Here is a 22,808-nt window from a genome sequence, read left to right on the forward strand (position 1 = left end):
AAGTGTTAGAGCACACTACACCATTTGTTGGATTCTGATCCCAGTTCAGACTTGCCTTGCTTATTTTTCCAGAGTTTAGTCTGGGAGTTTTTCTTACAGTCCCTGGTTTGTTCCTGTTCTGGTTCTGTTATCAAACTTAAACATTTCTCTCCATTGTTATTACAGTGGACTGTAGAACTGTACTCATCCTTACTTGAGTCCAATCAAATTTCTTCAGAGGTGAAATGGGACTGCTTTGCTGTGTTGATACAGCAGAAGCTCAGTATTCAAACAAAACTTAGAAGGGCTGTCAAGTATGAGAATAGCAGTGTAATAGGAAATTACACGATGACATATTTTCTTTACATAACGAATTGCTATTGTGTTTCAGTGTAAAGATATTTAATGTAAATATTGTGTTTCAGTGTAAGGATATTTGACTCTACAGAGCAGAGTCAGACCATTTATGAAAAATGTTTTGTCCTTTGCTTTTTTTCAGCAGTAGCTACAAATGGTTTGTGCCCTATCTGGAACAGTCAGTCTTTAGTAAGTCTATTCAAAGTGCACTCTGGTGTTATCTCACCCATTTTAACCCATGTTATCTCATCTATTTTAAAGCTCTAACACAATTTTAGAGATCTATATGGCAGAAAGTGCAAAAACCTAAGACTGGCAGTATATTCGAAGGGATGTGTCTTCATCTTACACATATCCTTGCATAATGCATGGACATTATATACATCATAAAGGTCTGTATCCTAAGTTTATTTCTGCACCATGCATATTGCGCTCACTTTGTACACATTGAATAAGTGTGGTTTTTACTTAGACCATCACAGAATCTGTCAATTTCTTTTGCCTCCCAGGACAGAAATCATCTGAAATCATGGAGAATGGGTTTGGATGGCTAAAAGGTAGCCAGGACTGCAGTGCTCAGTAACACTGTCTCTGCATGCTGAAAAATACAGAACAGGAATTTTTAATGGCTGTCTGCTGCTGTGCATTATACATTCGGTGTATAGATGTCATAAAAAGATGGCTTCTAACTCCAGATGCCTGAACAGAAAATACAGAAGGGGGTTAACTAGACTGATTTCCAAATAAGATCCATTATTTTATTTTATTATTATTTTTTTTTTAATTGCAGAGTGCAAGCATTTCTGCTATAGCACTCGTCTAGTATTCTTTGCAATAGCATTAGTGAATTTTAGTTGGTTAATTAATATGACATTGTGGTTTGTACGTACCCCTAAAAATGATGCTGTTGTCTACGTGGACTGCCATGACAAAAAATGTAAACAGTAGGGTAGACACGAAGACTGACTGTGGCATTTGCAGAAGTAAAAATGCTAACAGCAGAGTGAGACTTTTTTTCTTCCACATAAAGTATTTTATAAATAAAATTGATCTGGTAATATGAGCAGAAGGTGCAACTGATGAATAATTTGAATAGTGATATTCAATGTTGCTCATAGAAAAACACCTGGGTTCATAAATTGATAAATACTCCTTAAAACCACTTTTATAAAGGTATTTCATTCTTATGTCATCACCAGTTCTTATGTACAAAATAAAACTAAACAAAAACCAGGACAAAATCCTCTTTCTCCAGTATCTTTTGGCGGATATGAAGTTTATACTGAACCTCTACCTGGTTATATTAAATATTTTCTTGTTTGTATTCTATTTATCTGTATCTTCAAGCAAATGACTAAAAAGGAAAAAGATAAAAACATGCAAAAATCTTCTGCATTTTGTATTTCACAGCAGGAGTTCTGTAAAGATCAAGACCTGCATAATTTTAAAATGACACCGTCCTGTCAACAGCTACGTTTAAGAGTTTCTTGGTGAGACGTAACCTTAAGTTATCTATGAAAAGCTGAGGGAAAGAGGTTTTGCAGTCTAAGATGAGATAAGACAGAACGGAATTAGTTTAAGTAATAAATGTTTAATCAAAGAATTTTACATATTATTAACAGCATTCATTTGGCCAAACATCTACATGGTTGTAGTATCCTACTTGTATATAAAGTGGGAATGTATCAAGTATAGACTATGAAAGTGCAAATAACAATTCAAGGTTAGAGTAATTTTTTACATTATAAAATTAACAGGTTTACAAAATAGTCTTGCCAAACTTTATTTTTGAATTGTAAAGTCAATGACTATGGTGTTAAAATAAGTACCAAGAAAATACAAATTTAATAGGCTAATTTCATGCTCATAAGAGTAACACAGAAACAATGGATATACTGCACAACCTAATCAAATTACAAAAACCAGAACCCACAAACTTCACTATCTTCACAGAGAGCACTCTTACATATCTTACTGTAGCTTTGCAAGACATCTCGATGCAATACACACAATCTTTGTGAGAATCTTTCTATCCAGAGATAACAATTCAAGGAAGCTATGTGAGTTAAACAGCTTTCAGACCAATTCATGTTGATAGTTCATGAAGAACTGTTTTTGTTGAAGGACCTTATACCATAGAACGATTTAAAGTAGGTATTTTTCCAAAGATGGCCAAGGGTTCGTGATTATGCCAGGAACAGGGCAGCTAGAAGAAAAGCTGGAAAATGATTTGAGACTATTCTATTCCTTTCTCTCTAACAATGCTTGCAAAATGAACGAGGTTTTTATGGGGTAAGGGTAAAATACTCTTATTTCATTTTTTACTAATATGAACCTTGTGACTGCAAGGTTCAAAAGCAGGATTTGCATGAATTCGATACACTCACTTGAACTCACAGTTATCAATACATAAACTTCGCTATCATGACACTTGCCTATACACACTCAGTAGTAATAAACTTTTATATCATATCAACAAATCTCTGGTAACAGTTAATCAGAACTTAAAATGGAGTGTATGTAATTTGCTCGTGTTATGAGAAGTTTTGATTATATGTAATTAAAACAGCCATTTCGACAACTTAATCTAGTTGTAATTACATACTGTACCATTGTATCTCACTAACTGTAGATTGATGCTTTTAAGCAAATCTAAAACCAGTATTTTTTTTTTTTCCACGGTACAACAACTAGGAAGAGGGGTTTTCAGGTGTGTTTTTTGTTTTTAACACTAAACAGTAATCACACAGCAAATGAATATTGTGCAATTGAACAAATACCTAGCAGTGTTTTGTTTATGCAAAAACACTGGTTGAACATTTAGTTATTTACTGTAAAGGCAAGGCCATGGGTGGTTGTATGGAGGTCTTTGCAATTAATAGCATAGTTACTCCAGAACAGACACTGAATTTGAATTACTTGTTTAATTGTGGCAACTATCCAGTTGGGTTAGGCAAAGGCACCGTAACATGTTGAGCAGAATCCGTTATCTGAACTTTAATTGTGGGACTGGCTAATATATGAAAATTCTGTATTCCTATATTTTTATAAAACGTTATCATTAAAAGTAATTGCACTATTAGTGCATAGAATGCTTTGTAGAATTATGAAAACAAAGAACTATGATTGCACTTCCATTAAAGTGTCTCTTAAAATACAGCATAGCTGTTGCTAACTGACTGTATTTTAATATTTAAAATAACTGTTTAACAGCAGCATTAGGTTTTATTAACTTAAGATACAGGCTACATTTAATTAAATGCAGTCACCATGGCAACACATGCCAGTTAAATTTAGAGAAGCAATGTTACCCAGTGGTTTCTTTCACTGCTAAGAATTGTGGGATTAGTTTGATAGAGTAACACTGCAGTGTTTTGTTAGGCTACCGCCAGCTCACTATTCACAGTTTGGCACGTTTGGACTGTAAATAGACATGAAAAAATCTTTGATTTTAATGTGAAAGAATATCCCCTAAAACTTGTTCCTGGAGCAGTACTAAAGAGAAGCATTAAATACCTCAGTTCACACTGCTAACAAAAAAAAAAAAAAGAAAAATGAGTAGGGGAAAGTTATGGAAAACAAAACAAGCAAACAAACAAACAAACAAAAAGAGAATTGCTAAATGTTATTTTGGTGAAAGAATGAATTCTAAAAAATGGAATAAACTATTTCTTAGGAAAACCAACCAAAATAATCAGTGTAAGCCTTTAATCTGTACTTTCAAGTTAAGGATCATCAACCTAAGGCTAAACAGATGCTGCATTGTATTAGGAATGTGGAATACAACCTACTTATTCCTTTTTCTTGAGAGCAAAAAGGCAAGTACTACCTAATTAAATGCAAAGGATATTCCTTGAAAGGTTCACATAATTACAAAGAACTACAATTCAAGAGAACCCCTAAATATCCATCGTTACGTCAGTGGTTACAACTGAGCTGTAATTATGTGGATCAAAGCCTCCATAATGCTTACTCCACACACTGTACCATCTGTCTCCGCCATTCGGTTACTCCAGATCTTGGTTTTGTTCATACCAGATGCACATGTTCAATCCACTCACTTGAGGTTTGAGGAGTCTGACTTGAAGTGTCTCCCGAACTATCCAGGGTGCTTGCTCCTTCCCTGGCATTATCACCACTCGGTGAAACCGTTTCACCTGGAATAATGTTTTCTTCAGAAGTGCTTTCTTCTGTTTGGGTTCCTCTGCCTTCGTTTTTGAGCGCATCCTCAAATAGCGCGTGCTCTTCCTGAGGCTCCAACCCTAGGTCTATAACATTTGGCTGCCCTCCTGACCTATCTTCAGTACTAGGTTGCTGTGAGTCCTCATCCATTTCTGTACTCGTTGAGGGGATCAGAGCAATACTCTGTGGGTTCATGTCGTGAAACCAGGCCATAATGTTTCCAAGAAGATTTTCACTGGTATTGGGGTCTTGACTGCTGGAATCAGCATCGCTAGATGTCGAGTATAATCCACTTCTTGTATCACTGCAGGGGTGTGAATGAAGACGATCAGCTGAAAAGGGATCGCTGCCTGCACCTAGTCTCATCAGGCTGTCACCAAGTTCTAACAGCTCAGAGCTGCTCAGGGCGGCTCTCGGGTTATCTATACTTATGGGAGCAGAGTCCAGTCTTGTAGGCAAAGAGGTACCTATTGCTCCTAAAGATGCCTCGTTATTTAGAAAGTCTCTGGTTTCTTCATCTATGGCCAAGCCTGATTCTTGTAATGATAACTGAATAGCTAGCAGGATGTTTGGGTCGTCTTCATCCAAAGAACTCAGAGCCTGTGGAAATACGTAAGGTTGCTTTCAGAATAAAACTTTCATCTTGTAACATATTTTGGATTAAAAGTAATTTGGCCTCAAATCTTATTTTCACAATTGACCGACACATGTAATTTATCAGAATCATTTTTTTACTGATACAGTTGCCAACAATTTAAAAGCTGATGATTGTTTAGCAATTCTTACTGGTGTGAGTGTGTAATTTGTTGCCCTGGATTCTCCCTCTCTTGTTGAAGAATTAAGAAGTTTTGCAGAGACAACATGACACAGAAAAGCAGAGAAGAGGAAGGCAAGTAAAACAGAGAGAATGGAGAAGAGGTTAGTGGAGATACCTGAAGAGAATCCTGGTTTTCAGAGCGACTGACAGGGGTATAGTCATGAAGCGAAGAGCTGTGCAGAATACCCATAGAAGCTGAACTCACCATGGAGGTGCCATGTCTTCTGCTACTGCCACCTTCCTGAGTGTCTGTTTGGGCAATTGAAATAAAAACATTTGAGGAACAAGTCAGAAAGCCTTCTCCCTTATCATTTACTGACAGAACCTCTTGCCTTCCTTCAGGATCCCAGCTGTATAACATTAGTCGTTTATTCACTCTGAACTAAGTAATCCAAAAAATCCCCTTTTACAGCAACTCTTACACAGTGGCCAAACACCAGTTACGCTATTTGAGGAGTGACTGCCTGATTCATTTGTGCCTTTGTAGCCTTCCTTCTCTCTTTCAAAGGATGTGGTATGCCACCAGTAGCCTGAGCCTGCTGGCAGGAGGGCAAAATGCTTCCAAGGCATATACATGAATTATGGAAAGTCCTGAAAAATACCGCACACTGCCTCTCTGTCCAACTTGTATTCGGTATTTCCCTCTCAGTCTGTCACCCATCACGATCTGTGTTTTTACAACTCTTTGTGGAAAATGCTGCCAGAATGCTCTCAATGCCAAGTGCAGGGGCTTGGATTTGTCCTTTTGCATCTTTGCATGTCACTCTTTGTGTCCTCACAAACACCCAGATTTCAGTACCCTGGTTAGTTAGACACTGGCTTGTTACACACTATGGAAATTCAGTGTGATGCATGCTTGCAATTAATTTTAGGCAAAGTGCGTGCTATGGGATACATTTACAGGTGACTTAAGACCAAAGCTGGTTTCTCTGTTCTTACACAGACAACAGAGCATCTGTAATGTGAACATTAATTTTTACTGTAACGTTGCAGGGCAATTAAGAGTAGTTTGTGCATACATCAGCGATCACTGACAATACCGTTTTCTTAAAACTACCAACAAAACAATAGAAATAAAATGCTGCTTCCATAAAAATTACTCTGAAATAAATATAACTCCTTTGAATTTGGAAAATAGCAGTTTCCTCTTCAAAACTCGAAATAAAGTGAGGCTAACTAGCTGTCTCCTGCATATGTTAATAGGATGCACTGTTGGTCACTAAAATATCCAAGTCTTTAGTCAAATTCTAGTCCTCAAACCAACAAGATGGTTTTCCATTTTACTTGCATTAGGGAAGGACCAAAGCTCACCAAAATTCTTTTTACTGTTTCTAAAATAAAGAACGTATTTGTTTCCTTCTCCTTAGTAAAGGACTTATTTTGTTTTTAAAGGACAAGCTACTGGGCTTAAGTTCATGAGACATGGAGAATTTTTTATGCATGATTTAGAGGCTGAGCACACAACTGGAAGCTCTGAAGAAGTAGAATTAGATTATGATTTGGATTTGAGCTATTTTGGTACCTTTGCAAAAGCTCGGAGAGACCCTGAGAGCCAAGTTACAGTGACCTTACTGCACGACTAGCTGTGGCACCGCTTGGAAGAGCAGCATGCTGGAAGCCATAGCCTGTGCCAACTTGTCTCCAGGCTGTCTTGGCCAGTACAGGAGTTAGTGAGAAGGGTTTTGTGATACAGCCTTGTGGCTACCTTCCAGCAGTCCTGTAGCAGGGGAAATCTCGCCTAGGCTCACAGCAGCAATTGGTCCTTTTAATTTGCATTGAAAGGCTGGTATAGATAAGGCTGGCATATGAAATACTTATTTTTCAAAATTTCTTCAGAAAAACAAGCCTGCTGTAAATAGCTAAGGAATTGCTAGTGGGAAGATCAATGTATTTCTCTTTAACAAGAGGAACAGACACAGTAAAGTCAGCAACGCTTCTAAAATCACATACAACTGTGCAAGAATGAGTCTTAACGTTGTATTCTGGCAAATATAACAACATGTTTGAAATGTGTTTGAAATGCACCCATAGGAGAACACTGTGGTTGCTACTAGCGATTTCTGAAGTAGCAAGAGAGAACAAACAGCCCCAGGCAGGACCATACCTAAGGTACTCTCACTGGGGTCATCAGGATCTGGAGTATTACTTAGCAGACTGTGCATGTCTCCACGTCGACGCTGCCTGTGCCTCCTCCGATACTGAAATTCAGCATATTCCTGCATAAACCAAAGGTTACAAAATACAGGGCAGCATGCAGTAATATTTTTCTGATGTGACGAGCACCACATTTTTATAAAAAAATGTGTGATTTTATAGTTTTATTATAAAATCACCTGTTTTCAGAAAAATAAATTGCAAGTTATATCATGCAATGCTTAAAACAAAAACAAAAAATCAACGAACAACCACCAGGTAATCCTAAATCTATAAAATAACGAATTAGCAACTAAAAATACTAGCGGTACCACCAATATTTTAATACTTGCAATCTCCCTTTTTAAATAATCCCAAGTACCCTTTTTTTTGTTTGTTTAAAAACTTTGATGCCAAGCGTTACAAACACACACACACACACACACATTTTTGTAGAAGTATACCTACTGATTTTAGAACATAAAAACAATTAATGTGAGTTAGACCAGTAGGTCATGTCAGGGTCCTGTTGCTAGCAATGGCCAGTAGAATTAGCTTTGGAAAAACACAGAAAAGCAGCAGATATCTACTGGTACTTGTTACACTTTTCCCTGGCTCCAGGACACAACAGCTCAGGAACTTCATAAGCCATAGCTGACACTCTTCTACTGAGCAGTCCTCGATGGATTTTTATTCCATGAACTATAAATCTCCTATCTTTGCCTAACCTGAGCTGTTAATGTGTCACACCATACAGATTTGAACTGCTGCAGACTGTATTTTCTCACGGTGTATGTATTTACCAAAGACAGTTTATCTAACATTTATGGGAAAGATTAAGATCCCAAGGGTTAATTATCTTTATACTTGGAAAAAAATGTTTCCATGTCCATACCTTTGCTAATATTAAGAGACTAATTTTATGCTTGAAGGCAAATTTCCAGGTACGTTTTCTCGCTAGTACCTGACTGTGTAGGTAAGGTCTTTTCCTAATCTCAGTCTCTGATTTACCCAAGGGAATAAAAATACACACACAGGTACCTCTCTTCAGAGAAGAATACTGCTAATTTCTTCCCTAAAACCCACCTTGGCAAATCTGGAATCCAAAGGCTTCCTTTGGCCAAATGGCTTGAGAATGGTAGCATTACCATTAACGTTCCTCTCTTACATTAACTCTACATCCCAAAATATCTCAACGTCTAAAATATCTAAAACTTAAATCAAGAAATGTCATTGCTCTTTCATAATGACCTTATTCATTTTAATGATATTGTGATGGTATGTTGTCTTTCCGTGAAGTGTTTCAGTTCAAATTCTTATTCATAATGACACATACAAGCCAAAAAGATTTGTCACAAAATGATTGGTGTGGGAAGATTTTTATCTATATAAGAAGAAGATCCATGAAAATCGTAAGATCACAAAAATAACTGTACTGGATCAGATGAAAGGCCCATTTAGCCCAATATCCTGTCTTCAACAGTGTTAGTGGTGCTGTTAGCCTACGGGACAGAATAAAAACAAGGGCAAGCATGAAGTGATTATTTCCTATAACATCCTTCCTGCTCCTAAAGAGCTTTGAAATTTCCTAAATGGGAGGCAGACCCCCAAACAACAGAAAACAAAATCTTGATATGAAGCAATGTAAGTGAATTAATTAAAAATATATATAATTGTATCACTATGAATTAGATAAGGCATAATGAGAAGCGGTCACTGAACATTAGGATTTTTTTAGTCATACCAGATCTTATCTTTCATTCGTTCACGACAGAGTCATAGATTGCACCAACGGCCCCTTAACTATACTTTTGGTTGCTTTTTAACATGTTATATAGAGATCTTGATTACCACTCCTAACATTTTATTTCTGATTACTTGTAAGAGTTTTGTACTTGTGATCAAAGGAACTTTTATTTTGTCGTGTCGGAACTTCATGGTTTCACACAACAGCATACAGCACCCCACATTCTTTGCTAAAACCAATAAGGTTATATTTTCTGTGATAACATGTTATGCACAGATGTTCTAATACTTGCCAGTAAAAGTACAGCTCTACATCAAAAATTTTGCATTGAAAATCACTAAAATAAACAAAGATGACCATTATTAATTCCACAAAATTCATTTAGCATAGGTGGTTGCAAGTATCTTTGATAGCTAGGTAGCAAAGAAGCCAACTTGCATAGTACAGTGCCACATTTAGGCAAATCACAAAAACTTGTAAGCAATCATCTAAGCATGACTGCCATGGCACCTGCTGCTAAACAGATTATCAACATACTGCTGATCAGCTTCTTCTCATAACCAGTTCCACTGATGATAATGGAATTATTTCAAAACAAAGGAATAAAGGAACTAGGCAGGAGAAGCAAGTTGATCTTTTGTAGAGAAACAAGCTATTTTCTCACCAGCATGATGCTCACCAACAATAGCAAAGGAAATATATAGAAAAAGTACGTGGAGTTTTCCAGGATGCTTAAAATGACTAGCTGAAAAGAAAACAGCAGCAAGGAAATGTTGAGATGAATCTTCCTTCCTAACTGAATGCTTTAATCTTTAATCTAATGTTCTCAAAATATTAAATAAAAATTAAGATGATGAAGAAAAGCTTTATAGGAAGCTTCTCAAATTTTAGTGCAGAGTCTTGAAAATTATATACCCTTTCCCACATACAGATGGTGAAATATTAGTTTTAAAATTTTTAGTTTTCATTCCTGGTTTAAATATCAGAAGTTTACCTAATTTGAGTATGCAATTCCATCCTGCTTTAATACATAAAGTAAAAAGAAACATTTCAACCGGTTAAAATATTTGGGAGTATATCTGTATGTTTTTTGTAGGATTGCTACAGAAGGATGGAAATTTCTTAGACTTTCTCAAATTCTGCTGAGATAATGTTGCATTGAAAAGTAGTCTACACAATTTCATATATTTATTAAGGTTTTCCAGCACATAGAAACCAGTTTATATATAATTCTAAAGCTGGTTATGTACTTGAAAAACGATGATGCCGTCTTAAATAACTATATCCATGTTAATGTTACTGCACAGTTAGCTATGCATATATTTCCTTCTATTGTGAAATAAATAATAAGGTAAGCTTAAACCAATTTGAAAAGCTTTAAATCAAAATAAGGAAGCTCTTCATGCAGACCACAGTCATACCTGTGTTTCTAGAAAATGCAGATGTAACTTAAAGATTTAAAAAGAAATAGTTTACCTCAGGGGATGCAAATCCTAAATACTCCCAATCCCACGTTCCACCAGCAAAACTGTAAAATTAAGAGATATACCATAAAATTCAGAGTTGGAACAAAGTAAGAACAATATACATAGCTTCAAAACATATCAACATATAAAAATGAGTGCAACTGTAACTCTCCTAAGTTAACAAGTCTTCTACTCTAATTCTTACCTTAAAACTAATTTAGGAAGCTACAAAATTACAATAGAAGTGTTGACTACTCCAGAACTGCTTGATATTTCTATGAAATATTTATAGAATTTTGGAGCATTTCAGGTATTTAGAGACAATTTGGAAGGGAAAAAAAGTGAAATGGAAGCCATGACGTTTAATCATTAATGCATCACTAATGGGGGAGCAATTTAGGCTGCAAAACAGAGCGGTAATTCTCAAGCACATTTTTCACAAAGGTTATTGTTTGTGTAGCTGAAGTCAAAATACTGAGGGTGAAAACACATTTTCAAAGTGTGTACTGTCCTCAGGGTATCCTGCGTAACTGCTGCTATGGGAGAAGTGGGTGGGAAGGATAATCCTTACAAGTAATTATGCCATGTGAATTCTTTGTCATGAAGTAGTAATTGAGTTTTCAAATTGATGCATATGTTAATGTATTAAAAACAAAACAAAACAAAACAACAACAAAAAAAACCCAAAACACTCAGTTTTATGTTTTTGACACCATTAAAGACGTAAGTACATCATTTAAAAAATAACTCCTACAAAACAGTAGTGAAACAATTTGGTCAATAACCTCTTTAAGGTTTTGTGTTTTTTTTTGGTCATTGTTTTCTTTTCATTTGGTGTTTTACTTAAATGTTGATTTCAAATCACACTACTTATTTGCTGACCAGCTAACCATGCTGACTTACATCATGAACCTGGTTCTTTTTTAAGTGCTTATGAAGAAGTGAAAAACAAACAAACAACAATCCTCACTATCCCAATCCTCAAAGACATTTCTTGCACTTGGCTTTTGACACAATTTTAAAAGCCAGGAGAGGTTTCTCGTTTGCAATTTCATCAGCAAAGGGAAGGTGATTAACAGCATGTGAGCATTAGGGTTTGCAAAAAAGCTGTAATTCCGTAAGGATCAAATGACCAAGAAAATGTAACTCTCCGGTGATTTATGACCACCAAGTTTATCAGCTCCACTTTACCTTGCTGTCAAAGAATGACAAGGGATTGACCCACTCTGACAGCTACCAAACGAACTTATTTTAGTTGCACAGGGTTTTGTTTGGATTACCTGCGCCTGGGTGCTTCTGGTGAGTCTGCAGGAGCAACGCCACGGGCTACAGAGGCCAAGAATTCTTGCCGCTTCTGCTGCACAAGACAAGCTGCACGGATGATTTTATGGCGAGGAGTCCGAAGATAAGGCCTGTTCACTTTCTGTGCAAGGTCTTCAGTGACCATTTCTAGGTCTGTCTGCAGTAGTTAACAAATACAGAATACAATACTTTTACAGTGAAACAAAAACCAGGCAGAGCTCTACACCGTAAATACCGAATGGAATGATTTCCATTTTCCTGAAAATACCATCCAGACAGAAGATCCATCAGTCCTCTTAAGCATTAACTCTCAAATAATTGTTAAAACTGAAGAAATGACAGAGATCCCCCTTAGCAAGATCACCTGTAATTGTTTTCTGCCTATCCATCTCTTCTTTCCTCTTTGATGCAGTTAACAGAGACAGTAATCAATTTTTTATTTGGTGTTCATTACGTTGTCTAGAACAACGACCTTGATTCATCAGTAAAGACTTTGAGGTGGATGATGACTAAGACCAAACTTGCCAGTGCATGCTTGGAAGCCTGCTCTTCCAGGCCTGAAACTTTATCAGTTGCCCCAACTTTTCCATTGTGATTTGGGCCCTGGCTTGAATACTACTCTGTATCATAGAATCATTAAGGTTGGAAAAGATTTCCAAGATCATCTGGTCCAACATACCATGTCCCTAAGCACCACGGCCAACCTCTCCTTAAATACCCTCAGGGATGGTGACTCCACCACCTCCCTGGGCAACTCATCACAGTGCCTCACTGCTCTTTCTGAGCAGAAATGTCTCCTAATTTCCAACCTGAATCTCCCCTGGTGCAACTTGAAGCCATTCCCTCTAGTCCTATTGCTAGTTACCTGTGAGAAGAGACAGACCCCCAGCCCCCTACAGCTTCCTTTCAGGGAGTTGTAGAGAGCAATGAGGTCTGCCCTGAGCCTCCTCTTCTCCAGACTAAACAACCCCAGTTCCCTCAGCCACTCCTTGTGTGCAAAAACTTGAGCTTGTTACTCACTGGAGTTTGAGCGTGTACCCGTTACTCCATGTGTAACAAGCTATTTGGGGTCTCCACCCCAAAATATCTGCCCTTCTAGCCTATCCCTTTATTGACCTGAATGTTCTACTCCAGCTTGCAGCAGGGCTTCCCTGCACACACTCGTGCACTAAACATCTATCTACTGGGGCCTGAAAAGAAAGGAAAGCAGGCAGCAGCCCATGCAGCTGAAGCATCCCCATCCTCACCCCCTGGTTCTCCCCCAGCTCTGCCTCCCACTCCCTCACCTGACACATTAGCAGGGAAAAGCAGGAAACAGGAGCTACAGAAGAAGAAGACAACTTGATGGAAAATCCTTCCTAGCCCAGAATAACACCTGCCTCTGATGTAACTGTCTACTCGCTGCTTTCTGGGGAGGGCTTCTTCTGTATTTGGGCTATGAAACTTGCTCAAAGAGAGAGTTCAGCTGAAATGTTATTTCAAAAGGAGGTTAACAGAAATTATTTTCCTTTTTTTCCCCTTCCACCTGTCCTTGCCCTTTTCATTCTGCAGCCATGTGTTGTTTTTCGTTCATCCTAAAATTGAACTAAAAGCTACTGTGTCATAGAATATTAATTTTCCCTCTGCATTAATTTTCCAGACTTGTTTACAAATACTAAGTATATCAGTTTTACACTACAAAAATGGAAACAAGGCACTGATAACTAACACTACCAATAAAAGAACAGAAAAGCAAACAATATGCATGTATTACCTGCATAAGTTCAAATATTTCTTTCTTTGTGCTTTTAGGCTCCAAAAAGAATCCATATGGATAAGAACACTTGAGAATGCGGCGAGTTTTTAGAAGCTCCTGTACTGCATCTTCGATGAATGTGGTATCAGGACAGCCTCCCTCAGCTGTAAGACAATACAACATTGTGAAAATATTTTCCTGCTGATGTCAGCATTTATTTTAGTGTAAGAGATTTCCACCAAAAATGTGCACATCAGCTAATTATTTTGCAAATAAACAGCAGCAGGTTCTCCATGAGTGTACCATGTTCTTACTACAAGAACTCAGCACAGAATATTAACTTCTCTCTTACTAATGCTGCTTTCCCTGTGTCTTTGAAAGATATACAATTTACTGTACATTTAGCTTTCATTCACTGCTTAGGAATTGTATTACTGAAGGGATCACATCACACAGCGGACTGATGTGAGCTCTATTCAGGAGGCTTAGCTGTAAGACATTTGATTTGATTTCAGATCAAATTTGTAGTTCACAGCAAATACTGACAAATTCTACTTACTTCCGCTGAGAGCTCTACTCAACTGCTCCATCTTTTCTTTGGCTGTTTTTAGAAGGCGCTGCTCTAACTAGAACAAGAAAACAATAAAATACAACAAGCTAATTATTTTGGGACAAATAAAATGGAAACAAGAATGAGTAAAAATGATTTGACCCATACCTGGTAGCTAAGTTCATGGTTCTTAAACCTTGTGTAATAGTGCATAAACCTATCCAGTTCTTGGAATCTTCTATGCTTCTTTTCCGCCTGGAAAATAATGGGAAAGGAAAACAAATCAAGACAAGTCTTATGGCTTAATTTACTAATTATCATTAGATATAATTACATAACTGTTTATACTTCCTCTACATGTAAAGCATTACATACAATGCTGACAAGTGATGTGTATGAGAAGAGAGAAATGTAATTTTTGGAATTCCCAAGCCTGCAAATACTGTAACTGAGAGTCAATGCACTGTGCGTGTGCATACTATTTTTAAGCAGACTTTCCAAATGCCAAGATTCAAACGTGTCTTCTGTAATGCACAGTACCTAATTACAGGACCAACACACAAATTTCACAAAAGGAAACCATGGCACAGAGAAGTATATTGACTTGTCTAAAGTCAACCAGTGGTTGCTACCAAAGCCAAAAGAAGAACCAAATCTTATGCTTCTGTCCACAAATAAGCAGTGTTTTCTTTCTGTCTTTTTGTTATATTTAAAATTATATTTTCCCAGTTAAAATTCTGGTTGGGAAGAATTTTGACTGAATTTACCCTAAACAGAAAGCTGCAGCCTTAGCACTATTTTTTTAAACAAACACATTTATTTGGTACCTCTACTGTCATCTCCTTGGACTGTTCCTCGACATGTTGAATAACTTCATAGCGAGTACATCTGTAATAGCCTCCAGTAGAAGAGCTGTGCTTCTTCCATTCTTCTAGGCATATCCAGCAAAAGTCATATTTGCACTTCAGAAAAACATGGGGAAAAAAGAAAGAAGCTCATTGTAGGTCTGCAGTTATGCATCATTATTCTCTCCCATGAAAAAATGAATTAACATTATTCTGACTGTACTTATAGTTTAAATAGAATTTCTGAGGAGCCTCCTTCTTATTTTATGTACTATAGAAGATCTTGGTTATAAAACCGTGGAAGTCATAATTTTTATTCCTTGATTCCCGAGACTATGTTGGACCTACAAGTTAAGTTTTGAATGGATGAAATAAAGCAAACGATAAATAGAGATGATTAGGTGTGTTGTTTTTTTTTGTTTTGTTTTTAAAAGTCCCATTTTTAAAATGACACAGGAACAGCTGATGAGAAAGGGAGAATTTTATCAAATTTCCTGGCTGTAAGAGAGATGTGAAATTATCAGTAAATTTAATTTCTAAATCATTAAAATGAAACAAATGATTTATACATGAATGACTTTAACTGTAAAACACTCAAAAAACCCTAATTACTTCAGTTACCGAAATACAGTTCCTCAACTGATCTTACCTGCATTTTCTTCAGTTGTTGGTTAATGAAAAACATTCAGGTTTTTGCCTTTTTTGCAAATTGGAAAGCAGTATTTTTTAGAATCCTGAATATTCTCCATACAGAGAAGAACAGTTCTTCACTCAGTCCTAGTCTGCCTTTACAGTGATAAATATCAACAGTTCAAGAAGGGTGCTTTTGAAATTTACTATTCTCATCTGCAGCCCTGCTGGTATCTTTGTAGTGCAGTGAATATGAAAGAAGTGCTATGATTTAGTATCTGCTGTAACGCAGAAAGGGCACTTAAAACCTTAGAAGTGCCTAACTTACTTTATTTAATAAATTTCAAAAAACATAAGCCTAAAGAAAACAGAAAGCTTAGGTGAAAAATGATTTTACCAAGTTTTTTTAACTTGTTTTCTGATAGCAATTCAAAATATGAGATTACTGGTATTTTAATCATGTACTGTTCATGATGTAAAATATTAATAGCAACTACTAAAGCAAGAGAGAAAAAAAACACAGAACATGAATTTGAAGAGTGATTACTTCAAGTTAAGCTTTTTCTGTGTTTACTGAGTAGAAAGTTTTCAAAACAGGTAACACAAGGAGATCTGCCTTATCCAGACATGCTCTGCATTAGGGAAGGTCAAACTGTATTATTTTCAACTCAGCACTGAATTCTCAGCTAGTTTATTTCAAAATAATTGGAAGCTGTTTATGGATGGGTGTGCAAAAGACTTTAAGACTTGGTCATTCCGGTTCATTTTATCTGTTTTACAAATGAACAAAGAAAAATTCTGAATAATGGAAGCAAAAATTTACATGAATTAGTAAATAGGAAGTCATTAACATTATTATTGGAATCCAGTAAATTAAGCTACATCTTCCCCTTCCAAGTCAGATATTCTATGATTCTATGAAACACTCTATAACTTCATAAGAAGTTGTTCAATTAATTATATTACATGACGAAATGAAATCCAATTTCTGCATTGTACTTTTGCTAATTTTGTCTCACCAGTGATGTTGATTTTCTTCTAAAAAGCAATGCAAACTACAGTATTTCTTCTTGCTATTGTGCTGTAATTTTTATTTAATGTTTTTTTTGAAGCTGTTTGCTTATACAAAGTGGTAAGATGAGTGCTGAGAATGAAGTTTGCAAATAGTTGTATATAAAAGTCTGAAGTGTATATCATTTGCCTCTCATTCAGAAACATCCATTAGAAAAAATTGTAGCAAAATTTTTAAAAAAACAGCATGAAGCAAGTTATTCCACAACAAACAGAACTATTAAAGCTTCATTTCCTATTCATTTATATGTGTATATGCTCCTACTGCAATAGTGCCACCTCTCTCAAATTACCTCCCTCCATGATCACTCCACCATATGTATCCTCTAATCTCTCAGCACATCACCGAAAGCCTCCTCAATAACCCGAGGTTCACTCTCATTAAACATTCAAAACCGCGTCCATCTGTTCTGACTCATCTCCCAAAACCCTGGGCTCTGTTTTATTCGCCTTTATGATCAGCTATCCATGTGGCAGCACTGGCTGGGCTTACCAAATGACACGTGCTGCCTGGCCACCGTCTGAGTCAAGCAGAAGAGGTAATTGCTGAGCAGGTAACTGCTGAGTAGGTATTTCAGCCTCTCTCTTGGGGGCAGTACAAATTAAGCCTCTGTACCACGGAGCTACCAAGTTTTGTGAAATTTGCGGTGATTTAGTATCTGCAATGCCCCCTCCTCTATCTGGTTCAAAGTATCCAGAAGCTTAAAAACTACTAGAGTTAGGGGAGTGAGAGACAGCAGGACTGCATGAGCCTCGTTACCTTAGAAACCAGGCTCATAAAACAGTACGGTGCCTGCTTAAATACAGAAATGGATTCTGTGACGGAACAGCATCATCTCTACACAGAGGTACATGCTAGCTCCTAAGAGGTGGTTGCAGCTCTCTACTCACCACGTAGTAGGCTTGAGCAGAACTTACTGCAGGGAAGGCAGAGGCTTTGTAACAGGCCCTTCCTTCAGTGGAGGAAGAGACAAGCGAGGTGTCCGCAATACCTTGCATCTGAGCCCTGCAGTGATCCCGAGGATCCCCTTCCTTTACTTCCTCACCAGGCTGAGGGGAGGCTGCCTCTGTGTGCAGAGATCTCTCCACCACAAAGGGAAGCTGACTGATTTAAGGGCACTTTAAGCTGTTTATAAGGAACGACATCAAAGGGGAATAGAATTGTGGTTGTCAGCCAGTGCCTCAGGATGGTACTAAATTAAATTATCTATATTCACCAGTGCTTAGTAGTCGAAGTCCTCTCAAGTCTTAAGCCATACTTCCATTCTTTTGAGAGGAGCTCAGTGACAACAACTGCTGTCAAGTAACTGAAGAGGCTTTGTCACATCCTGAACATTTTGTTACACTGGCTGAACAGGAGCCTGCAATGTGCCCAGGTGGCAAAGAAGGCCAAGGGTGGCCTGGCCTCTGTGAGGAACAGCATGGCCAGCGGGACGAGGGGAGGGATTTTCACTCAGTACCCAGTGCTGGTGAGACCACACCTCGAGTACTGTGTTCAGTGCTGGGCCCCTCACTACAAAAAGGACATCGAGTTGCTAAAGCCAGAGCAACAAACCTGGTGAAGGGACAAGAAAACCAGACATATGAGGAGCAATGGAAGGAAATGGGGCTGTTCAGTCTGAAGAAAAGGAAGCTGAGGGGAGACCTCATAGCTCTCTACATGTATATCTCCCTGAAAGGAGCTTGCAGCAAGGAGGGTCTCAGTCTCTTTTTTTTTTTTTTTTCCAGTTAAAAAGTGACAGGAAATGAGGAAATGGCCTTGAGTTGCTCCAGGAAGATAGGTTTAGTTTGGATATTAGGATGAATTTGTTAACAGGAAGAGTGGTTAGGCATTGGAATGGGCTGCCCACTGTGGTGGTGGAGTCCTCATCGCTGGAGGTATCTAAGAGATGTGTGGATGTGGCACTTAGGGACATGGTTTAGTGATGGACATGGGAGAGTTAGGGGATGACTGGACTTGTTGATTTTAAGGGTCTTTTTCAACCTAAATGTTCCCATGATTCTACATCTCATATATGAATTGTTTAAATCTTGACACCAATACAATCCTGCTGCAAATACCTATTTCAAGCACTCTGTTTACAGTCTGGAAGATTTCAAATTGAGCCGAACAACATACCTTATTACACTTTTTAGTGCTATGGAATTTATGACCTCTTTTAAAAATTATTTAAGAAGAAAAAAAAGAACAGCAAACTTGGCATAAACCAAAGTAGAACAGAATCTGTTCTCTGCTGCTGCAGACAAACTACACCAAAAAAAAAAAAGAAACCCAAACCCAATCCTCAGCTCGTGTCAGACAAAATATGTGATGATAATATAAAGAAAATAAGACCTGGATAGCAATGGAAACTAACACATTTCCAGAAAAATGAAGAGAATTACTTTCTAAACCTCTTAACTTTTTATTGGAAGCTAACTATGTCAAATAAGTGCAACTTTCGTATTTTCAATGATCATCCTCAAACAGGTATTAGCTGTGGTTATATAAGATATTTCTGACATAGAGAAACAGCATGCTAAATATGCTGTTTTTAACTAATTTGATAGAAAAAGTGTTTTCAAATTATACTGTACTCAGGGCAAAAATATTTTTTCTATTTCAGTAGCACTGTGCAAACTCATGACTAATTTTTTGGCTGCTGTCACCAATAAGTTTCTTTTGGTATTACTCTTTCCTGTCTTTTCATTCCTACTGATTAATTTGTGTTTACAGTTTTCATTTAAACTTCTCTGTTGTCTTGCCATGTAGAGAAATAACGCGAAAGAAAAATGCATGAAGGCAAAACATTCATTAGACCTTACCATTTCTTAAAATATATCATCTTCTGCCAACTGCAAGTGTTCATTCTCTTCTACATTATTAATGATGATTAAACTCTCAATGATTTCTGTTGCCTTAGGTTTCATACTGTATTGCCAGTAATTGTCAGGTGTTTACGAAATCTTGATAATTACAGTGCTCACCTGCCAGCCAAACAAATTTCACTAAATATGAAACATCTTCTAAATATATGTAACTAACGATTTGCAAATTATGCAATTCTTGCAACAGGTTCCATTAGATCTTAGACACATTTCAGAGGTTTTGGACTTCTGTGCTCCTGAAATGTATCTATGACACACACAACCTGAATTATGGTTTCACAACAAATTACATGAAAGGTCATTTCTTACCTTTGCACATTGCATGTGGTTGCAGCCCTCATTCTTTTGAATTGGAGATTTGCAGTTGGCGCATGGTTTGGAGTTAGTTAGTAACCACAGACAGTTGGCAGCATCTTCATATGCCTCACTAACTCCCACAACTTTATGAGGGTGACAGGAGGATGTGAAGCATGCGAAAACAAGACAAGTTGAAATTGTAGCTGTTTAATATCTTGTGAAAATCAGATTAGGAAAGATATGTGTTTACCTTTTTCTTGATAGAGTATTGTAATTCCTCACTATATATATTTCTCACATATATATAAATATACACACCTACTCATTTTTACATAATAATCTTATACATATTATTTATGCATAGTGTAGTATGTGTTATATATAGCATATATATGAGAAAAACACATATGAAAAAATGGCATTGTTTGACTAAGCATGGTGTAATCTGCATCTATACCACCTTATATGCATTTCAGAATAATTTATGACATACTGTGGAAAGGTTCAACTGTGGTAACCAAGTTAAGTAACTTGTTTATTCAAGTTACTGTTATTTTTTTGTATGTTTGTTTCTGTTGACCAAGAAAACATCTGTCCTGTGTAAACCCCATCTTTGTTAGCTGTTTCACTAACAGTTATTTAACATTAAACCATTCCCCACAATTGCCTTGCAATTCACCCTCAGCCTTACCATTATCATCACTTGTTGCCTTTAAATAGTTTTAAAGCACACAAACAACTGCATGGAACACAATTCTAATGGACGTATAGACTGGGATAAGGATTTTAAATTGTCCAGCACAAATAAAGTTATATTCAGTAATAAATGAAAAAATAATGAAGGAAGCTGTAAGAGGAAGGGAAAAAAATCTATCTGAACCCCATGTGGATTTATGAAGAGAATAGGGACGAATGGCTAAAGTCTGCCATTACTGCGTCCTCATATGCAGATAAAGCATGAAGCTGCTCCTTGTTCAGCAATTTGCTTTTCTTTCTCTTCTTTATCCTATTTTTCAACCAATGTAAAGGTTTTAATTAATGCTACTAAAAAATCCCACTAAAAATAGAAGAAAACAACAAAATAATAAGAATAAAAAAGGCACGACTTACGTTCTTCTGGTTTCATTTCAGATATTTTCTGTAGCCAATCCTTCCAGGTTTGGCAGTCACAAGGTTCATGTGCTTCACCAAGACATTCCCTGAAAATTAAGATGTATACACAATAACTATTCAGTTAGAGATTTAGAATGAAAGTTGAAATTGGTTCAAGCTAAAAGGCCATGGAAACTTATCAAGTCACACTCAAACTTTAATTAAGTCAGGAAGATAAAAGTCATCCAATTAACATTATTTTAAAATATTCTTAGACCACTTACTCACAAGCATAGATGACCATCATTAAGATTAATAAAGAATTTAAATGAGACAGGAAAGGAATAGAGCTTTTAAAATTACAACCTGAATTAAATTATCAGGTTTGCACTTTAAGTTAGGACAAAGTACTACTTTAAAGCCACAAAAAATGCTAGTACAGTTTCTACGATAAAGCTAAATTTCAACTCATAATAAAGAGATTATCCAAAACTAGGTAGTTTGCTATTGCTGAAATTCATTTTATGTAGTATTATTTGTACCTATGCAGTAGTAATAATTAATCTTTAACTAGATTCATGCCTTCAGTCCAGAACAAGATCCAAGCCCTTCAACCAGCTTTAAATGCTTATGGATTTTTGCTCTTTCCATCAGTCTCCAAATGAAATGGACAAAGTAGAGAAATGAGTCCCTTGAGCTTGTCTTGAGGTTAGTACTAACTTTAAGGATGGCAATCACTACCATACAGCAGCAGATAAATGGCTTCCAGATGGTTCTTGTGTGTAGGTAGATGCGTCAATATGGACTCTGGATTTGTAATGACTCCCTATTTTACTGGAGAGGTGGCACACAGCCTCAGACATCTGCCACATCAAACAAAAAAAAATCAGATGGAGTAAATATCTGATGGGCGCCAGCTGCATCAGAACATATGCAAGTTTTCTGCAGATCAAATGGTGAACTGCTTTCTGCAGTGCAGATTCAGAAGCTAAATTAGTATCTCTCTGATCACTCTTGTCCACATTTTAAGCAGGAATATCTGAACAAAGAAAGGATTAGGAGCACAGTTTTGAACCTTTTTTTCCACTAGCTAGTCTGCTATATAACAAGCTTAAATTCATGACCCAAGGAGCTCCACTTTGGAGATGCTTAAGATTCTGTAGTTGGAAAAGATTTGTACAAGCATGAATAGATAGTCTATAATAACACAACCTCAGCACAGTTCAAAAACTGACACCTTTCACACTTGTGGGACAGTAGTACTCTTAAATCATTGATTTCAAAAGAGTCCAGGCCTCTCTCACAGTATTTGTTCTCAGGAAGTACTGAAATTATAAAAAATAACTTTAACAAACTCAGTTTTAAGTCAAAAGCTGATCAGTCAATCTACTACTGTGTGGGAAGGGAGAAGGAAGGGACTTTGATTTTCAAATATGTGAACTTTTAGACAGACTGATTTTTAGTCCTTAAGTCTGAAATATTTTCAGAACATGGAAAGTGGAAAATGAAACACCCTTTACAGAATTTTAGAGAACATTTGGAAAACAGAACTGACATTTTCAACAATCCTACCATAAGGAATAAGCAAATATTTCAAGAATTGCACTGAGTCCCTTAGAAATCTTGAAAAATCTCAGTATAAATGAGAAAGCCACACTCTTCACATTGTAAGATGGGAGCTCCCTAGTCTAACTTAGTTTCTACGAAAATATTTTATGGAATATTTTATCTCCTGAG

At 36.9% G+C, this 22,808-nt stretch overlaps 1 protein-coding gene across 4 annotated transcripts in view; it reads right to left on the reverse strand.

The window, feature by feature from the left end:
* Window positions 1-1,907: 1,907 nt before the first annotated feature.
* The window catches only part of ANKIB1 (ankyrin repeat and IBR domain containing 1), a 97,278-nt gene continuing 76,377 nt past the window's right edge, over window positions 1,908-22,808 (reverse strand). The window contains exons 10-20 of one of the 4 annotated variants that reach the window (XM_027450764.3): window positions 21,090-21,178; window positions 19,992-20,122; window positions 15,096-15,230; window positions 14,437-14,523; window positions 14,278-14,344; window positions 13,737-13,882; window positions 11,962-12,140; window positions 10,692-10,743; window positions 7,440-7,533; window positions 5,451-5,584; window positions 1,908-5,118 (exon numbers count right to left, since the gene is read on the reverse strand). In XM_027450764.3, the coding sequence (XP_027306565.1) occupies window positions 4,366-5,118; window positions 5,451-5,584; window positions 7,440-7,533; window positions 10,692-10,743; window positions 11,962-12,140; window positions 13,737-13,882; window positions 14,278-14,344; window positions 14,437-14,523; window positions 15,096-15,230; window positions 19,992-20,122; window positions 21,090-21,178 (1,867 nt within the window). In that variant the 3' untranslated portion in view covers window positions 1,908-4,365. Of the gene's footprint in view, window positions 5,119-5,450; window positions 5,585-7,439; window positions 7,552-10,691; window positions 10,744-11,961; window positions 12,141-13,736; window positions 13,883-14,277; window positions 14,345-14,436; window positions 14,524-15,095; window positions 15,231-19,991; window positions 20,123-21,089; window positions 21,179-22,808 lie in introns of all 4 variants that reach the window. The other 3 variants (XM_027450763.3, XM_072033644.1, XM_027450765.3) reach the window with 3 other exon arrangements.

This window comes from Anas platyrhynchos, chromosome 2, assembly GCF_047663525.1.
Source record: "Anas platyrhynchos isolate ZD024472 breed Pekin duck chromosome 2, IASCAAS_PekinDuck_T2T, whole genome shotgun sequence".
Classification (NCBI taxonomy): Eukaryota; Metazoa; Chordata; class Aves; order Anseriformes; family Anatidae; genus Anas; species Anas platyrhynchos.